The sequence below is a fragment of the Trachurus trachurus genome (assembly GCF_905171665.1).
Source record: "Trachurus trachurus genome assembly, chromosome: 1".
Taxonomy (NCBI): domain Eukaryota; kingdom Metazoa; phylum Chordata; class Actinopteri; order Carangiformes; family Carangidae; genus Trachurus; species Trachurus trachurus.
In genome coordinates this window covers 33,961,254-33,976,345 of record NC_139891.1, presented here as the reverse complement: position 1 = coordinate 33,976,345, position 15,092 = coordinate 33,961,254, and the positions used below count along the sequence as shown (strand labels likewise).

Here is a 15,092-nt window from a genome sequence, read left to right as displayed (position 1 = left end):
TTGTTTTTGCAGCCAAAGCTACAGGATTAAGACCTGAGTTATTATAATGAACCAGAATCACAGTTTAAAAACAACGAGAACAGGCTTTCCACGACCCAAACGCTGTGGAAGTGGAAGGTGCAGCTTTTTGAAAACACTGAACGTTAAACATCGACCCCTTTCGGCCTTTTTCTTTTTTCTCGTTTTAAATCCTTCCCACCTGTACGACGGAGAATTAGGGCCACATTGACAAATAAAAAAAACCCAACTTAGAGAAAAAAAGTCATACATTTACGAATTTATTCTCGTAAATTTACGACTTTATTATTGTAATGTTATGACTTTTTCTCGTAGGAAATGTACGACTTTATTCTCGTAAATTTACGACTTTATTCTCGTAAATTTACGACTTTATTCTCGTAATGTTATTACTTTTTTCTCGTAGGAAATGTACGACTTTATTCTCGTAAATTTACGACTTTATTCTCGTAATGTTATGACTTTTTTCTCGTAGGAAATGTACGACTTTATATCCTCAAAGTCTGTATTTCTTTTTTTTCTCAACGTGGTCGTAATACTCCGACGTCTACGGAAGCAGCCGCTGTAAAAAGTCCCTCTGCTGTGTGTTGTGTGTTTTTTTTGTTAGTCCTGCGTCTAAATGTGTGACTAGTTCTCGAATACAGTGACACAAAACGACGTGCGAGGGACGAGTTAGCAGCAGAGGAGTCGTAGCAGCGGGACTTTTACCAGCGACTACGCCTAAACAACAACAACAACTTCTTCAAATTAGGGATGCACATTTAAATTTTTTTTTTTGACCGATAACCGACGCTCGTAAACCGATTATCAACCATTAACCGATAAGATTACGACGCTGTGTATTTAACGGCAAAAAAAAAGATCGCTCCAATTTTTTTCTTTTTTTTTGCCGCTAAATACACATGTGCGCCGCGACAGCTGATCAGTGCCATATCCACTGTGTCTCCGTCTCAGCCGATCGTGCTCATATGGAGGTTAGATCGTCCAATGTGGAACTGTTTTAATACAAAGTGCAGCCAAACACCAGAATGAAGGAACAGCAGAGCTCCTCTGTGGAGCTGCAGGTGAACAGGCTGGAGAGCAGCGACGTCCTCTTTTTTTATTTTTCATTTTTTCAGCGCCGTTGTTACAGATGATACACATCGATGTCCATGTAGCTACATTTATTGTCTGATCTTCCTTCACTGGGGCTGCTGCACATACTGTCAGTCCTCCTGTGTAACTTTTTGCTGCGAAATATGACTGAAGGCACGTGGAAATCTGCACGTGTCGCCCCACATGCCCCAATGAGTTGACGACATTAGGAGCTAATAAAAAAAATAAATAACCGATAGTATTAATCAGTCAAAGTTCCCGTTATCGGTTAACAGTTAAACGGTTAACCATGTGCATCCCTACTTCAAATGGTTTCACACTCATGCTTTTAAACATCAGCAAATGTGATGTCACCACCGCCGCTGTTGCTGTGGTTACTTCCTGGGTGGGGTCGGAGACTTCATGAATCTGGGCGGGGTCGGGGACCGGACGCTGCGAGGCGTGGACGGCGGGGACTTGGGGGTCGGGGACCTCGGGGTCGGGGTCGGTGACTTGGGGATCGGGGTGGACGCCGGGGTCGGGCTCTTCAGGGAGGGCGCCGGGGTGTGGGACTTGGAGGGCACCGGGGTGGGGGTCTTGGAGTGCGGGGCGGGGGACTTGGGCGGCATCGGCGTGGTCGCGGGGGTCCCAGCGGCGGAGGCAGCAGGCGTGGGGGCCATCCGGGGCTGCCCCAGCTTGGGCTCGGGGATCTGCTCGCCGTGCTTGTACACGCTGACGGTGATCTCCACGAACTCGCCGCCGTACTTGTTGCGCACGTTGATGCTGTACTTGCCCGAGTCGTCGGGCGTCACCTTGGTGATGACGAGGCTGGCGAACTTGCCGCCCTCGAACGTGACCTTGGTGTGCTCGCTGGAGGTGACCTCCTGCTCGTTCTTGAACCAGGTGACCTCGGGGGTCGGCTCGCCCCACACGGTGCAGGTCAGGCTCAGCGACTGAGGAGAGAGTCAGAGTTCGTTTACAGAGTTTAACAAAACTATACAACAAAGATTAATCTGAGCTGAGTGAGAAACAGGACAATCTATATAGACTTTTTTCAGTTTTTTTTAGACTAATTAAATTGTGCAGTTCCTCTCCTGACCACTAGAGTGAGTCTCATTTACTACTATTCTCATTTGAAGGGATAGTTCAACTGGCCCCATTGCCATAATCCCTATAGTCATAGCAGTAGGTTTGTTACCTTTAATTGTCGGTGCAAGCTGTTTTTAGAACGGCGGAGCAGAGCCGTGAGCTGCTCAGAGCTACGCTACAGAGGCTCATGGGATTTATTGGTTTCCTCATCAAACTCATCAAATACACAATCCAACAACTCCACAACGCTCTGGTGGACAAGTTGTGACCTGCACATTCACCATGCTATGAGATAATAACACAACGTTACCAGACAGAGTTGTTTTAGAGGGAAATACAGAGACTGTTGATGAAAAACTGTCCCTGAAGGCAACGCGCATCAGCGGTTTTGCATGAGTTTCCCTCTAAAACAACTCTGTCTGGTAACGTTGTGTTATTATCTCATAGCGAGGTGAATGTGCAGGTCACAACTTGTCCACCAGAGCGTTGTGGAGTTGTTGGATTGTGTATTTGATGAGTTTGATGAGGAAACCAATAAATCCCATGAGCCTCTGTAGCGTAGCTCTGAGCAGCTCACAGCTCTGCTCCGCCGTTCTAAAAATAGCTTGCACCGACAATTAAAGGTAACAAACCTACTGCTATGACTATAGAGATTATGGTAATGGGCCAGTTTGCCAAAATGTTGAACTATCCCTTTAAACACATTTACAGCCTGGAACAAAAACTGTTTTGGTTTCTATGGCTCATTTCTGAATTTCTACTGCATATCAACTTTACGTTCTGCATAATTGAAGGCGTGGCCCCTCCTCTTTTTGGTTTCGCCAGAATTTTAGGGGGCGGAGTCAGCAGGCACTGCCAAGCTGTTTTTATTCTTTCTTTTTTTTTTTTTTTTACACATGTACAGTTTTTAATATCTTATTGGTCAATATAGTAACCTCTTTTATTTATTCATTCTATTTATTGATCCTTGATTCCACTATATTCCTTGGCATTTTGCTTCTTCTACTTTTATTCTACCTTATCTATTTTTATTGTATGTACTTGTCTCTGTATGTCATTCTGAGCATCACAAACCCTTTGGTTGACGTCACAAAGGCAACACACATCTTATTGTTTGTGTCTCCTAAGAATAAATAGTAAAATAAAAGGAAGCGACGGCTCGTAGATTCAGAGGAATGCTGCCGGGTCAGAGCTAACTCAACACTGACAGATGTACAGTAGTGACGTTTTAACAAAAGACCGGCAACAAAGGCCCATCATCAGGCCTTTTATTAATACCTAAAGTCAGAACCAAAACTCACAGTCTTCCTGAAGACCTGAGAGCAGCTGCGAATGTGGACATTTTTAAGAGCAAAGTTAAAAACACACCTTTTTAGCTTGGCTTTTGATTAGATTTTACTTATAGGTTTCACTATTTCATTAGTTTTCCTATCCTTTTATTGCATTTATAACGATTTTTACTGTTTATTTATTTTTTTATTATTCTATTATATCTATCTATCTATCTATCTATCTATCTATCTATCTATCTATCTATCTATCTATCTATCTATCTATCTATCTATCTATCTATCTATCTATCTATCTATATTATTATTTTATTTTATTTTGTATTCATTTTTACTTTTAATCTTTTTAGTCTTAGCATATTTATGGTATAATTTTAGTTATTTTTTATCATTTCATTTAATTATTTGGTTTTATCCAGTCCCTGGTGTTTCCTCACGGCAAATTGTAGAGTAAGATAGCGCTTCAGTTGCCTTCTTTTAAGCTTTATAACTGTGTGTGTGCGGGTGTGTGTCTGTGTGTGTGTGTGTGTGTGTGTGTGTGTGTGTGTGTGTGTGTGTGTGTGTGTGTGTGTGTGTGTGTGTGTGTGTGTGTGTGTGCGTGTATCTGCGTTACTTTGGGTTTTATTTTTGCTTTGTTTTGTCTGCTTTTATGGTGTAAAGCACTTTGTGATACATATCTTTTCATCATCATCATCCTCACCTTCTGTTCCATGATGGTGACCACGTCAGGCAGACCGCCGACCACTCTGCCGCGGTCTGAGGAGAAACAACCGACATGTGAGTAACATCAAAACATCAAACAAACCAACACACACACACACAGCTGAGAAGAATCTGGGTCTGTTTACACTCGGGTGAACTCAGACTCCACCTGTTCCAGTGCAAACAAGCTTTAAAAGGAGGTTTATACTCACTCTTCTCAGCAAATGCAGCTGCCCTGGAGGACGAAATAGAAACACAACATGATTAGCAGCGATGGGAGTATCGGTGTTACTAAGAGTGCTACTTTTGTTACAGTAACGAGTAATCAAAAAAGTAACAGTTTCCCTCGTTATAGCGCTGTTACCGTTAAAATGTGCCATTACTTGACTCAAGAAGTCCCGTCACAAAATAATAATACAAATGCATACAATTCCTCCTTTTGATTCATTCACTGATAAGCTCTTTTAACCCTATTACATGCAACTTTTACCCACGTAAAAGACCCACATTTATCCATCGTTCTATCTAACTATCTATCTATCTATCTATCTATCTATCTATCTATCTATCTATCTATCTATCTATCTATCTATCTATCTATCTATCTATCTATCTATCTATCGTTCTATCTATCTATCTATCTATCTATCTATCTATCGTTCTATCGTTCTATCTATCGTTCTATCTATCTATCTATCTATCTATCTATCTATCTATCTATCTATCTATCTATCTATCTATCTATCTATCTATCTATCTATCTATCTATCTATCTATCTATCTATCGTTCTATCGTTCTATCTATCGTTCTATCTATCGTTCTATCTATCTATCTATCTATCTATCTATCTATCTATCTATCTATCTATCTATCTATCTATCTATCTATCTCTCTCTCTGTCTGTCTGTCTGTCTGTCTTTTTCTATCTATCTGTCTGTCTGTCTGTCTTTTTCTATCTATCTATCTATCTATCTATCTATCTATCTATCTATCTATCTATCTATCTATCTATCTATCTATCTATCTATCTATCCATCTATCTATCTATCTATCTATCTATCGTTCTATCTATCGTTCTATCTATCGTTCTATCTATCTATCTATCTATCTATCTATCGTTCTATCTATCTATCTATCTATCTATCTATCTATCTATCTATCTATCTATCTATCTATCTATCTATCTATCGTTCTATCTATCTATCTATCGTTCTATCTATCTATCTATCATTCTATCTATCGTTCTATCTATCTATCTATCTATCTATCTATCTATCGCTCTATCTATCTATCGTTCTATCTATCTATCGTTCTATCTATCTATCGTTCTATCATTCTATCTATCTATCTATCTATCTATCTATCTATCTATCTATCGTTCTATCTATCTATCTATCTATCTATCTATCGTTCTATCGTTCTATCTATCGTTCTATCTATCTATCTATCTATCTATCTATCTATCTATCTATCTATCTATCTATCTATCTATCTATCTATCGTTCTATCGTTCTATCTATCGTTCTATCTATCTATCTATCTATCTATCTATCTATCTATCTATCTATCTATCTATCTCTCTCTCTGTCTGTCTGTCTTTTTCTATCTATCTGTCTGTCTGTCTGTCTTTTTCTATCTATCTATCTATCTATCTATCTATCTATCTATCTATCTATCTATCTATCTATCTATCTATCTATCTATCTATCTATCTATCGTTCTATCTATCGTTCTATCTATCTATCTATCTATCTATCTATCTATCTATCTATCTATCTATCTATCTATCTATCTATCTATCTATCTATCTATCTATCTATCGTTCTATCTATCTATCTATCTATCTATCTATCTATCTATCTATCTATCTATCTATCTATCGTTCTATCTATCTATTTATCGTTCTATCTATCTATCTATCTATCTATCTATCTATCTATCTATCTATCTATCTATCTATCTATCTATCGTTCTATCGTTCTATCTATCTATCTATCTATCTATCTATCTATCTATCTATCTATCTATCTATCTATCTATCTATCTATCGTTCTATCTATCGCTCTATCTATCTATCGTTCTATCTATCTATCGTTCTATCTATCTATCTATCTATCTATCTATCTATCTATCTATCGTTCTATCTATCTATCTATCTATCTATCTATCTATCTATCTATCTATCTATCTATCTATCTATCTATCTATCTATCTATCTATCTATCTATCTATCTATCTATCCTACGCATTTTTTTCAGTGGTTAGGGGGGCGAGTCCAAGTAATTTGACATATTTTAGCTTTTTTTTTTTTTTTTAAAAAAGGAACGCAATTAGTTACTTTTATAATGTAGTAATTCAGTTACTAACTCACTTTATTTTGGGGAAAGTAAAGTAACTAGTAACTATAACTAATTACGTTTTTAAAGTAATGTGCACAACACTGTACTGATGACTAGTGGAGTTTAAACAATGTTTAAAGACACAAACTCACTTCAGTCTCAGGTACTCCTCATAGGCATCGGTGTAGGCTGCAAGAAGAACAACAGTCATGTTAAATCAACACAGGCATTTAAAATTAATTACAAACACACATAGTTATTGCACATTGTTTGTCCTTCCATGTACTTTTAATTAATTTTTCTTTCTTTCTCTCTGCACTGAGCACTTATGTATTTTTTCTGTATTTTATTTCCTCTGTATTTGGTTTTATGTAAAGCGTCTTTGAGAGCTGTAAAAGCGCTGTATAAATAAAATGTATTACAGTAAAACAGAGAAGTAAGAGAAGTAATCAAACACGCGTGCAGACCTTGTCCGGACAGATCGAAGGTCCTGGTGTGAGTCTGCACGCCGTCGGAGATCTCGATGGAGTAGTGGCCCTTCTCCTTGTCGGACGGGTCACAGATCTGCATCCAGGCCATCTCGGCCGTTCCTCCGATCCTCATCTTCTCCGAGGAGGCGATCTTCGACTCCCTGCGGGTTCAAAACCAACCGGATTTTATTTTTATTTTTATTTTCACACTCTTCCCGCCAGATCAGGAATAATTAAAGGGATAGTAGCATTTTTTTTTTTACAGTAAAGTGGGGTTGTATGATCTACAAATAGCCCCTAAGTACTTTAATTGCAGTAGAAGACTCTCTGCACTCCTCCCGTTTTTAAAAATTATATTATAGCGAACAATGGAACTGTGTATTTTTTTTCAGGTAAAACCTCTTTTAGGCCGCGAAAATAGGCCGTTTCTTTGGGTCTGTTCACAACACTGTATGTTGTAAATCTCTGGGCAGGGCTATTATGGGCTGGCGTTGCTAACGGGAGGAGTGCAGAGAGTCTTCTACTGCAATTAAAGTACTTGGTAGATCATACAACCCCACTTTTAAAAAATGCTACTATCCCTTTAAACACATACAAACTACTACAACAACTGGCAACAGCTCCAAACATCTGAGTCACAGGTTTAAAAAGAAAGAAAGAAAAGAAAAGAAATGTCAGGTAATTAACTTTCTCTGTGGATGAATGCGACTGTTATCCCTCAGTAAACAGGTTTTTCACCGCGCAGCGTGACATTTAAATGCCGACAGAATAAATCACGCAGGTATTTGGCTTCTGACAGGAGACATAAAACACCTGCCGATGTGACACACGATGAGACACAGCGCAGCTTTTCATTCAGTCCTCGTTACCCGTCATGTAACATCGCACCGTGCACAAATACTGTGTGAATCTTGTTTCTGACACAAACATTGAGCACTGATCTTACATCTCTCTCTGACGTCTCAAATTTAAGCTGTTGTTAACATTTTGTCTACACACACTACATCTGAACGGCCCTATGCACAAGTTTTCAAAGTTATGTATGATTCATTCATCCTTTGGCGAGTGACTGGTAAGAAATGTTACCACTTTTTCTAGAATTTTTATACAACTTTTTTTGAGACCTTTTTACCAGTTTCTTCTAGAATTTCTTTTAAACTATTTTTTTTTTTAGAAATTTTAACACTTTTTTCTAGAATTTTTTTTAAATTTTTTTTTTTTTTAATAAATCGTACCACTTTTTTCCTATAATTATTTCTATAGGATCTTTAGTCCAACTAATAAGACAACTAAGACAATGGTTCTTGAGAGTGTTCCAATTTTTACCACTTTTTCCAGAAAATTTGAACTTTTTTTTTTTAAGAAATCTTACCACTTTTTTCTATAATTTTTTTTTTGAGAAATTTTGCCACTTTTTTCTAGAAAATTTGAACTTTTTTTTTTTTTTTTAAGAAATCTTAAATTTTATTTATTTATTTATATATTTTTTTAAGTTTTAAAACTCCTGAAAACTCTCAGATCTTACACATGTCTCTTCAGTGATAAATAAACAAGCACAGTTCAGGTTGAGAAACAGTTTAACCTCCTTAGAAGATCAAATTCCTACTGCATCGATGCATTTTTCTTTTTAAAAAATGTAAATAATCTCATATCTGGAGTTTTCATTTTCATGGGCGGTGATAAGACGTACAGCAATTATGGAAATTAAAATTATAAAAAGGTTTGACATATCTCACTCTCTGTGTAATGTATGTAGAGTAAAGTACATCACAGGTATGAAGGAGGACGTTTCTCATGGGGGAGGGTGTGTTTGATTGGTGGGGCGGGGTGGTATGTGGGTGGGTGGAGGGGCTGGTTTCTATAGGTAAATGTAAATGGTTCACACACACACACACACACACACACACACACACACACACACACACTGATGCAGCAGCAGGTTTCTGTGTGCAACGTCACGTGTGAACCCTGTGGACTGAGGTGAAAAGTGAAGGTGAGAAGTGAAGACTGTACTTGTGCTTCCACACGGTCTTCATCTCCTCTGTGTAGTAGCTCATGTAGCACTGCAGCCGGATGCCTTCAGGTGTGCACTGCAGCACCAGGTCAGAGGCAGACGCACCTGAACAAACATACAAACACACAAACAGACAATCAACACTGCAACTTTGTTTTCTTATACTTTGCATTTAACAAATCCAACACAGCAGAGTCATTCCTCCTTTGTTTCCTGTTGACTGGGATTCACTACAGCTTTGATCTGAGATAAAACTAAACTCAACTACTGATTGCCACTGCAAAAACTCAAAATCTTACCAAGAATATTTGTCTTATTTCTAGTCAAAACAAATCTCATTATAATTAAAATAAGACTCATCACATTAAAAAGTAGCTTGTTTTAAGACTTAAGACTAACAGTTTTTACTTCTTTCAAGCCTCAATTTTCACTTGAAATAAGTAGACAAATCTGATAGTGTTTTCTTTTTTTTCTTTCTTATTACAAGCAAAAAAAAATTGTTTCACTGGCAGATTTTTCTACTTATTTCAAGTGAAAATTTGTTTGAAACAAATGGAAATTATCTAAAAACAAGTACATTTTTAGGTGATGAGTCTTATTTTAAGTGAAAAGAGTTTAGTTTTGACTAGAAATTAGACATTTTCACAAGAAATAAGACAAATATTCTTGGAAGGATTTTGAGATTTTGCAGTGTGTACACTAATTCAAAAGACAGTGGGGAAAAACATTTTTTTTTAGTTTTTAGTGTGCGCTGTCCCTGAGAACATAAACAAGTAAAAGTAAAAGCAAAGTGTTTTTTTTCTCAGGCTCTTCTTTTTCTGCAGGATGTGAAGTAAATTCAGATTTATCTATGTTGCCCATTGTCACCTAATGAGGTGTTGACAGTGAGACGTTGGGGCGTAGTCAAGTTACAGCTGCATGTTTGTGATGCGTTCACTGCAGCTCTATCTCTATTTAAATCACGCCTGTGCTGTTTGCACCAGTGCATTATGGGCCATCGTTGTCACCACTGAGAACAAGCTGTGAGATAACGCGCTGAAGGCAGAGAGAGGATCAGACTCACCGGCGATCTTGGCGATGGCGTTGATGATGTCGTCAAACACTGTGGTTCAGAGAGAGAGAAGATGACACGACACGTTAAAACATTGAAACGTCGAAACAATAAAAAGAAAACAAAGAACCAATTCTGAACAATTAGAAACTGACCTTGGCCTGAAATGTCGATGGTGGACGTGTCCTTTCCTCTGTCGTCTCCGAGCACGGCCTTGAACACACCGTGATCCTTCCTGGAGAACTGAGGGAACCAACGAATAAGAACACGACAGAGCATTTAACACTTTAAGGACAATTCCGGGCAAATTCAACACGGGGCTGTATTTTCCTATCATTTTAGGTCTAAAAGAAGGAATCTGAAGATTTTCAGTTTAATGTCTCCTGTTTTGCGGTAGTTGTGTCTGTCCCCGCATCGCCACGGCAACGATGAATGGGAGTGGATGGAAGTTCCGCTGCTTAGGCTGTTTACATCCCTCAAAACCACAGACAGCGTCAGACGGCGACTCAAACATGCACCCAGAAGTTTATTTGCTTCAAGCAAGACGACATGTTTGTAAAACTAGATCTAATTCAAAAGTCTCGCGCGAGACCCAAGTTGCCGTGCTCGGTGTGTTCAGGTGCAGTTGGAAGCTCCCGTTTGTGTCAAACACAGGAATATCAACCCTTGACTTGCTTCAAGTGTACATTTTTTTCCACAGACAGCGTCAGGTGGCTACTCAAACATACGCCGAGAAGTTTGTTTACTTGAAGCAAGTGAAGAGTTGATATTCCTGTGGTTATGACACAAACGGGAGCTTCCAACTGCACCTGAACACACCGAGCACGGCAACTGGGTTTCACGCGAGACTCCGCGAGACTTTGAATTAGATCTAGTTTACAAACATGTCGGCTTGCTTGAAGTAAATAAACTTCTCGGTGCATGTTTGAGTCGCCATCTGACGCTGTCTGTGGAAAAAAATTGTGGCTTTGAGGGATGTAAACAGCCTAAGCAGCGGAACTTGCATCCACTCCCATTCATTGCTGCCGTAGCGATGCGGGGACAGACGCAACTACCGCAAAACAGGAGCAATTAAACTGAAAATCTTCAGATTCCTTCTTTCCGACCTAAAATGTTAGGAAAATACAGCCCCGAGTTGAATTTTCCCATAATTGTCCTTTAAACTGTCATATTCCTGTGAACAAACTGTATTTATATTGTCATTTGCACACATTATTTATCAGATTAATTTTTATGATACATCATCACACGTTCCTTTTCCTTCCACTTCTATTGTATTGTATTGTATTGATGCAGGTGCACCGATGTATTGATACGTGAACGTCGACAGGCCGTCGTTACCAGAGGGAGCGGCAGGGCGCAGGCTCCTGACATCACGTTGGGCGGAGTCTCGGGAACAATCTCATCGTCCTCTTTGTACCAGTGGAAAGTCGTCTCCTTCTTCACATTGGCCACCTGACACAGACACAAGAAACACCTGAGGATCAGCCTTCAAACCACAAATTATCAATTTAACGATGATTAAAATGAAAACAGAGAAGTGTGTATTTGTTGTTTTTTTTACCTTGCAGGTGAGCAGGACCGTACAATCCTCAGTGACAGTGAAGTACAGATACTCAGAGAAATGAGGACCTGGAATCAGAAAAATGTAACTGTTCACCTCCTGAAGCAAAAATAAAAAGTGGAGCGCAGAGGGAAACCGCGTTCATTAACTGTAATCTGGATAATTAATGTTTACTGAGTGTTGGTACCTTGTTTCCTGATGTGCTCCTTCCTCTGGAACTCGGCCTCCTTCAGAGCTGCTTTGAACACTGAAACAAAACAAGTACGATGTATATTATAAGTATTGATGTGATAGTGATGTAATGAGATGTAATGGTGATGTAATGGTGATAGAATGGTGATGTGATGGTGATGTAATGGTGATAGAATGGTGATAGAATGGTGATGTAATGGTGATAGAATGGTGATGTGATGGTGATGTAATGGTGATAGAATGGTGATAGAATGGTGATGTAATGGTGATAGAATGGTGAAGTGATGGTGATGTAATGAGATGTGATGGTGATGTAATGGTGATAGAATGGTGATGTGATGGTGATGGAATGGTGATGTAATGAGATGTGATGGTGATGGAATGGTGATAGAATGGTGATGTGATGGTGATGGAATGGTGATGTAATGGCGATGGAATGGTGATGGAATGGTGATGGAATGCTGATGTAATGGTGATGTAATGGTGATGTAATGGTGATGTAATGGTGATGTGGTGGTGATGTAATGGTGACGTGATGGAATGGTGATGTAATGGTGATGGAATGGTGATGTGGTGGTGATGTAATGGTGATGTGGTGGTGATGTAATGGTGATGTAATGGTGATGGAATGATGATGGAATGGTGATGGAATGGTGATGTGATGGAATGGTGATGTAATGGTGATGTGGTGGTGATGTGGTGGAGATGGAATGGTGATGTGATGGTGATGTAATGGTGATGTGATGGTGATGTGGTGATGATGTAATGGTGATGTGGTGGTGATGTAATGGAGATGTAATGGAATGGTGATGTGATGGTGATGGAATGGTGTTGTGATGGTGATGTGGTGGTGATGCAGGCCCGGCTCTAGCCATTTTGGTGCCCTAGGCGAGATTACTCCCAGGCGCCCCCCCCCCCCCAACAATGATCAACAATAATTATAATGATAACGTAGCAGTGTATCTGTATGTCCCCTCTGACCCCGAGATACACAACTTGCACAACAATCAGTAAAATGTCATTAAGTAAATCCTGGGTGAAGACATGAAAAAAATTAGTCTACAGTCATGAGAATAACCTGTTGTGATGCTTGAAATGGGTATACGAAAGTCTTAGCTTCACAAAAGCAGTGGAATATACTGTATGAATAAAAGCTAATAGATGCGTGTGGAAAACAAGTTAAAATGAAATTTTGTGAAATAGCTTTTTGAGCATAAATGTTATCTGTCATTCTATTTTCACCAAATGTCTCAAATGTAAAATAAAAGAAGCTAAATATTGACTTAACATTACATTTCAAACTTCATGAGATGTGTGTAGCCCTAAATGAGAAATTAGCTTTTTTTCTCCAAACAAAATATCAACTAAACAGACAAAAAACACAACATTTACAATATTTAACCTATATAATGTACCCTATATATGTCACTGTGGTGCTGTTTGAAAGGTATAAAAAAATGGTTTGAGAGCTCAGCAGGTCTGGAGCTGGAGCTGTGGCCCTGCTGTCTAAGCAGGCTGAAGTCTCAACTCTCTCTTCTTTTTTCAATATCTTCCTCATCAAATGAGTCAGAACTTTCAGCCTCTGAAGCACTTTCATCCTCCTCACTGTTTCTCTCTCTCTCCTAACGATTCTGCGGATTCGAAGCGTTTCACAGCTGTTCTTTTGTTTGCAGGTCGTCAAGGGCGGCGTAAAATGACCGAAATATAAACAAAAACATATCGAGACGGTCGCGCAAACAAGCCGGCATTTGTGCTGACTTTGAGGATTAATGCAACCAAGTATCCACACATCTAATTAAAAATGTGGCGTTTCTAACAAGAAAACGGCTTGAAAGCATTCCCAGTGCAGACAGGTACCTCTGCTGTGTGTGACTGCGGGGAGAGCGGAGGGCAGTACCAATGGGCATGTGGGGGAGAGGGGGGGGGGGGCGACTTAGTAAGTAATGTTGTAACATATTATATTATTACTTTTTAATAGGTATTGCTTTGCATTTAAATTAACGTGGGGTTATTTTTTGTATTAAGAAATAATAGTACCAACTAGTTATAAAAATAGTGAAAGTTACACTTTTTTTTCTTTCCCATTTGTGGCGCTGGCGCCCCCTGGATGGACGGCGCCCTTAGCATTTGCCTATACGGCCTATGCCACGGGCCGGCCCTGTGGTGATGTAATGGTGATGGAATGGAGATGTAATGGTGATGTGGTGGAGATGTGATGGTGATGTAATGATGATGTAATGGTGATGTAATGGAGATGTGATGATGATGTGGTGGTGATGTAATGGTGATGTAATGGTGATGTGGTGGTGATGTGATGGTGATGGAATGGTGATGTGATGGTGATGTAATGGTGATGTAATGGTGATGGAATGGAGATGTAATGGTGATGGAATGGAATGGTGATGTAATGGTGATGTAATGGAGATGTGATGGTGATGTGGTGGTGATGTAATGGTGATGGAATGGAGATGGAATGGTGATGTGGTGGAGATGTAATGGTGATGTGGTGGAGATGTGGTGGTGATGTAATGGTGATGTGATGGTGATGGAATGGTGATGTGATGGAATGGTGATGTAATGGTGATGGAATGGTGATGTGGTGGTGATGTAATGGAGATGGAATGGAGATGTAATGGTGATGTGATGGTGATGGAATGGTGATGTAATGGTGATGTAATGGAGATGTGATGGTGATGTAATGGTGATGTGATGGTGATGTGGTGGTGAAGTAATGGTGATGTAATGGAGATGTAATGGTGATGGAATGGTGATGGAATTGTGATAAAATGGTGATGGAATGCTGATAAAATGGTGATGGAATGCTGATAAAATGGTGATGGAATGGTGATGGAATGCTGATGGAATGCTGATAAAATGGTGATGGAATGCTGATAAAATGGTGATGGAATGCTGATAAAATGGTGATGGAATGCTGATAGAATGGTGATGGAATGCTGATGTGATGATGACATGATGGTGATGTGTTGGTGACATATTGGTGATGTGACAGTGATGTGCAGCCTCACCATCTCCCACCAGCACCAGGGAGGTCTGGGCTTTGGCTTTGCCGTCGTGGATCTGGACGGTGTACGTTCCCTCGTTGGCTCTGGTGAAGTGATCCACCGTCATCTGGATGATTCCTGTGGCCACGTCGTGACTGATTTTATGACCCTGAGGGCAAAACACGGAGCAAGAAAAAGAAAAGCTTAATATTAAAAAACCATCAGTGCTTTGCTGTTCAAGAATCTTTTAACCATCCTGAGGCTTTTAATCTGACGGACACTTAGGG

General features: G+C 39.5%; 1 protein-coding gene across 1 annotated transcript in view; it reads right to left on the bottom strand.

The window, feature by feature from the left end:
• Positions 1-526: 526 nt before the first annotated feature.
• Positions 527-15,092, bottom strand: part of myom2a (myomesin 2a) — a 56,687-nt gene continuing 42,121 nt past the window's right edge. Inside the window, exons 23-34 of the mRNA XM_083971404.1 lie at positions 14,830-14,974; positions 11,799-11,858; positions 11,612-11,679; positions 11,389-11,502; positions 10,203-10,290; positions 10,060-10,098; positions 8,996-9,101; positions 6,980-7,143; positions 6,665-6,701; positions 4,385-4,407; positions 4,171-4,226; positions 527-2,045 (exon numbers count right to left, since the gene is read on the bottom strand). Of these exons, the coding sequence (XP_083827530.1) occupies positions 1,488-2,045; positions 4,171-4,226; positions 4,385-4,407; positions 6,665-6,701; positions 6,980-7,143; positions 8,996-9,101; positions 10,060-10,098; positions 10,203-10,290; positions 11,389-11,502; positions 11,612-11,679; positions 11,799-11,858; positions 14,830-14,974 (1,458 nt within the window). The 3' untranslated portion in view covers positions 527-1,487. The remainder of the gene's footprint in view (positions 2,046-4,170; positions 4,227-4,384; positions 4,408-6,664; positions 6,702-6,979; positions 7,144-8,995; positions 9,102-10,059; positions 10,099-10,202; positions 10,291-11,388; positions 11,503-11,611; positions 11,680-11,798; positions 11,859-14,829; positions 14,975-15,092) is intronic.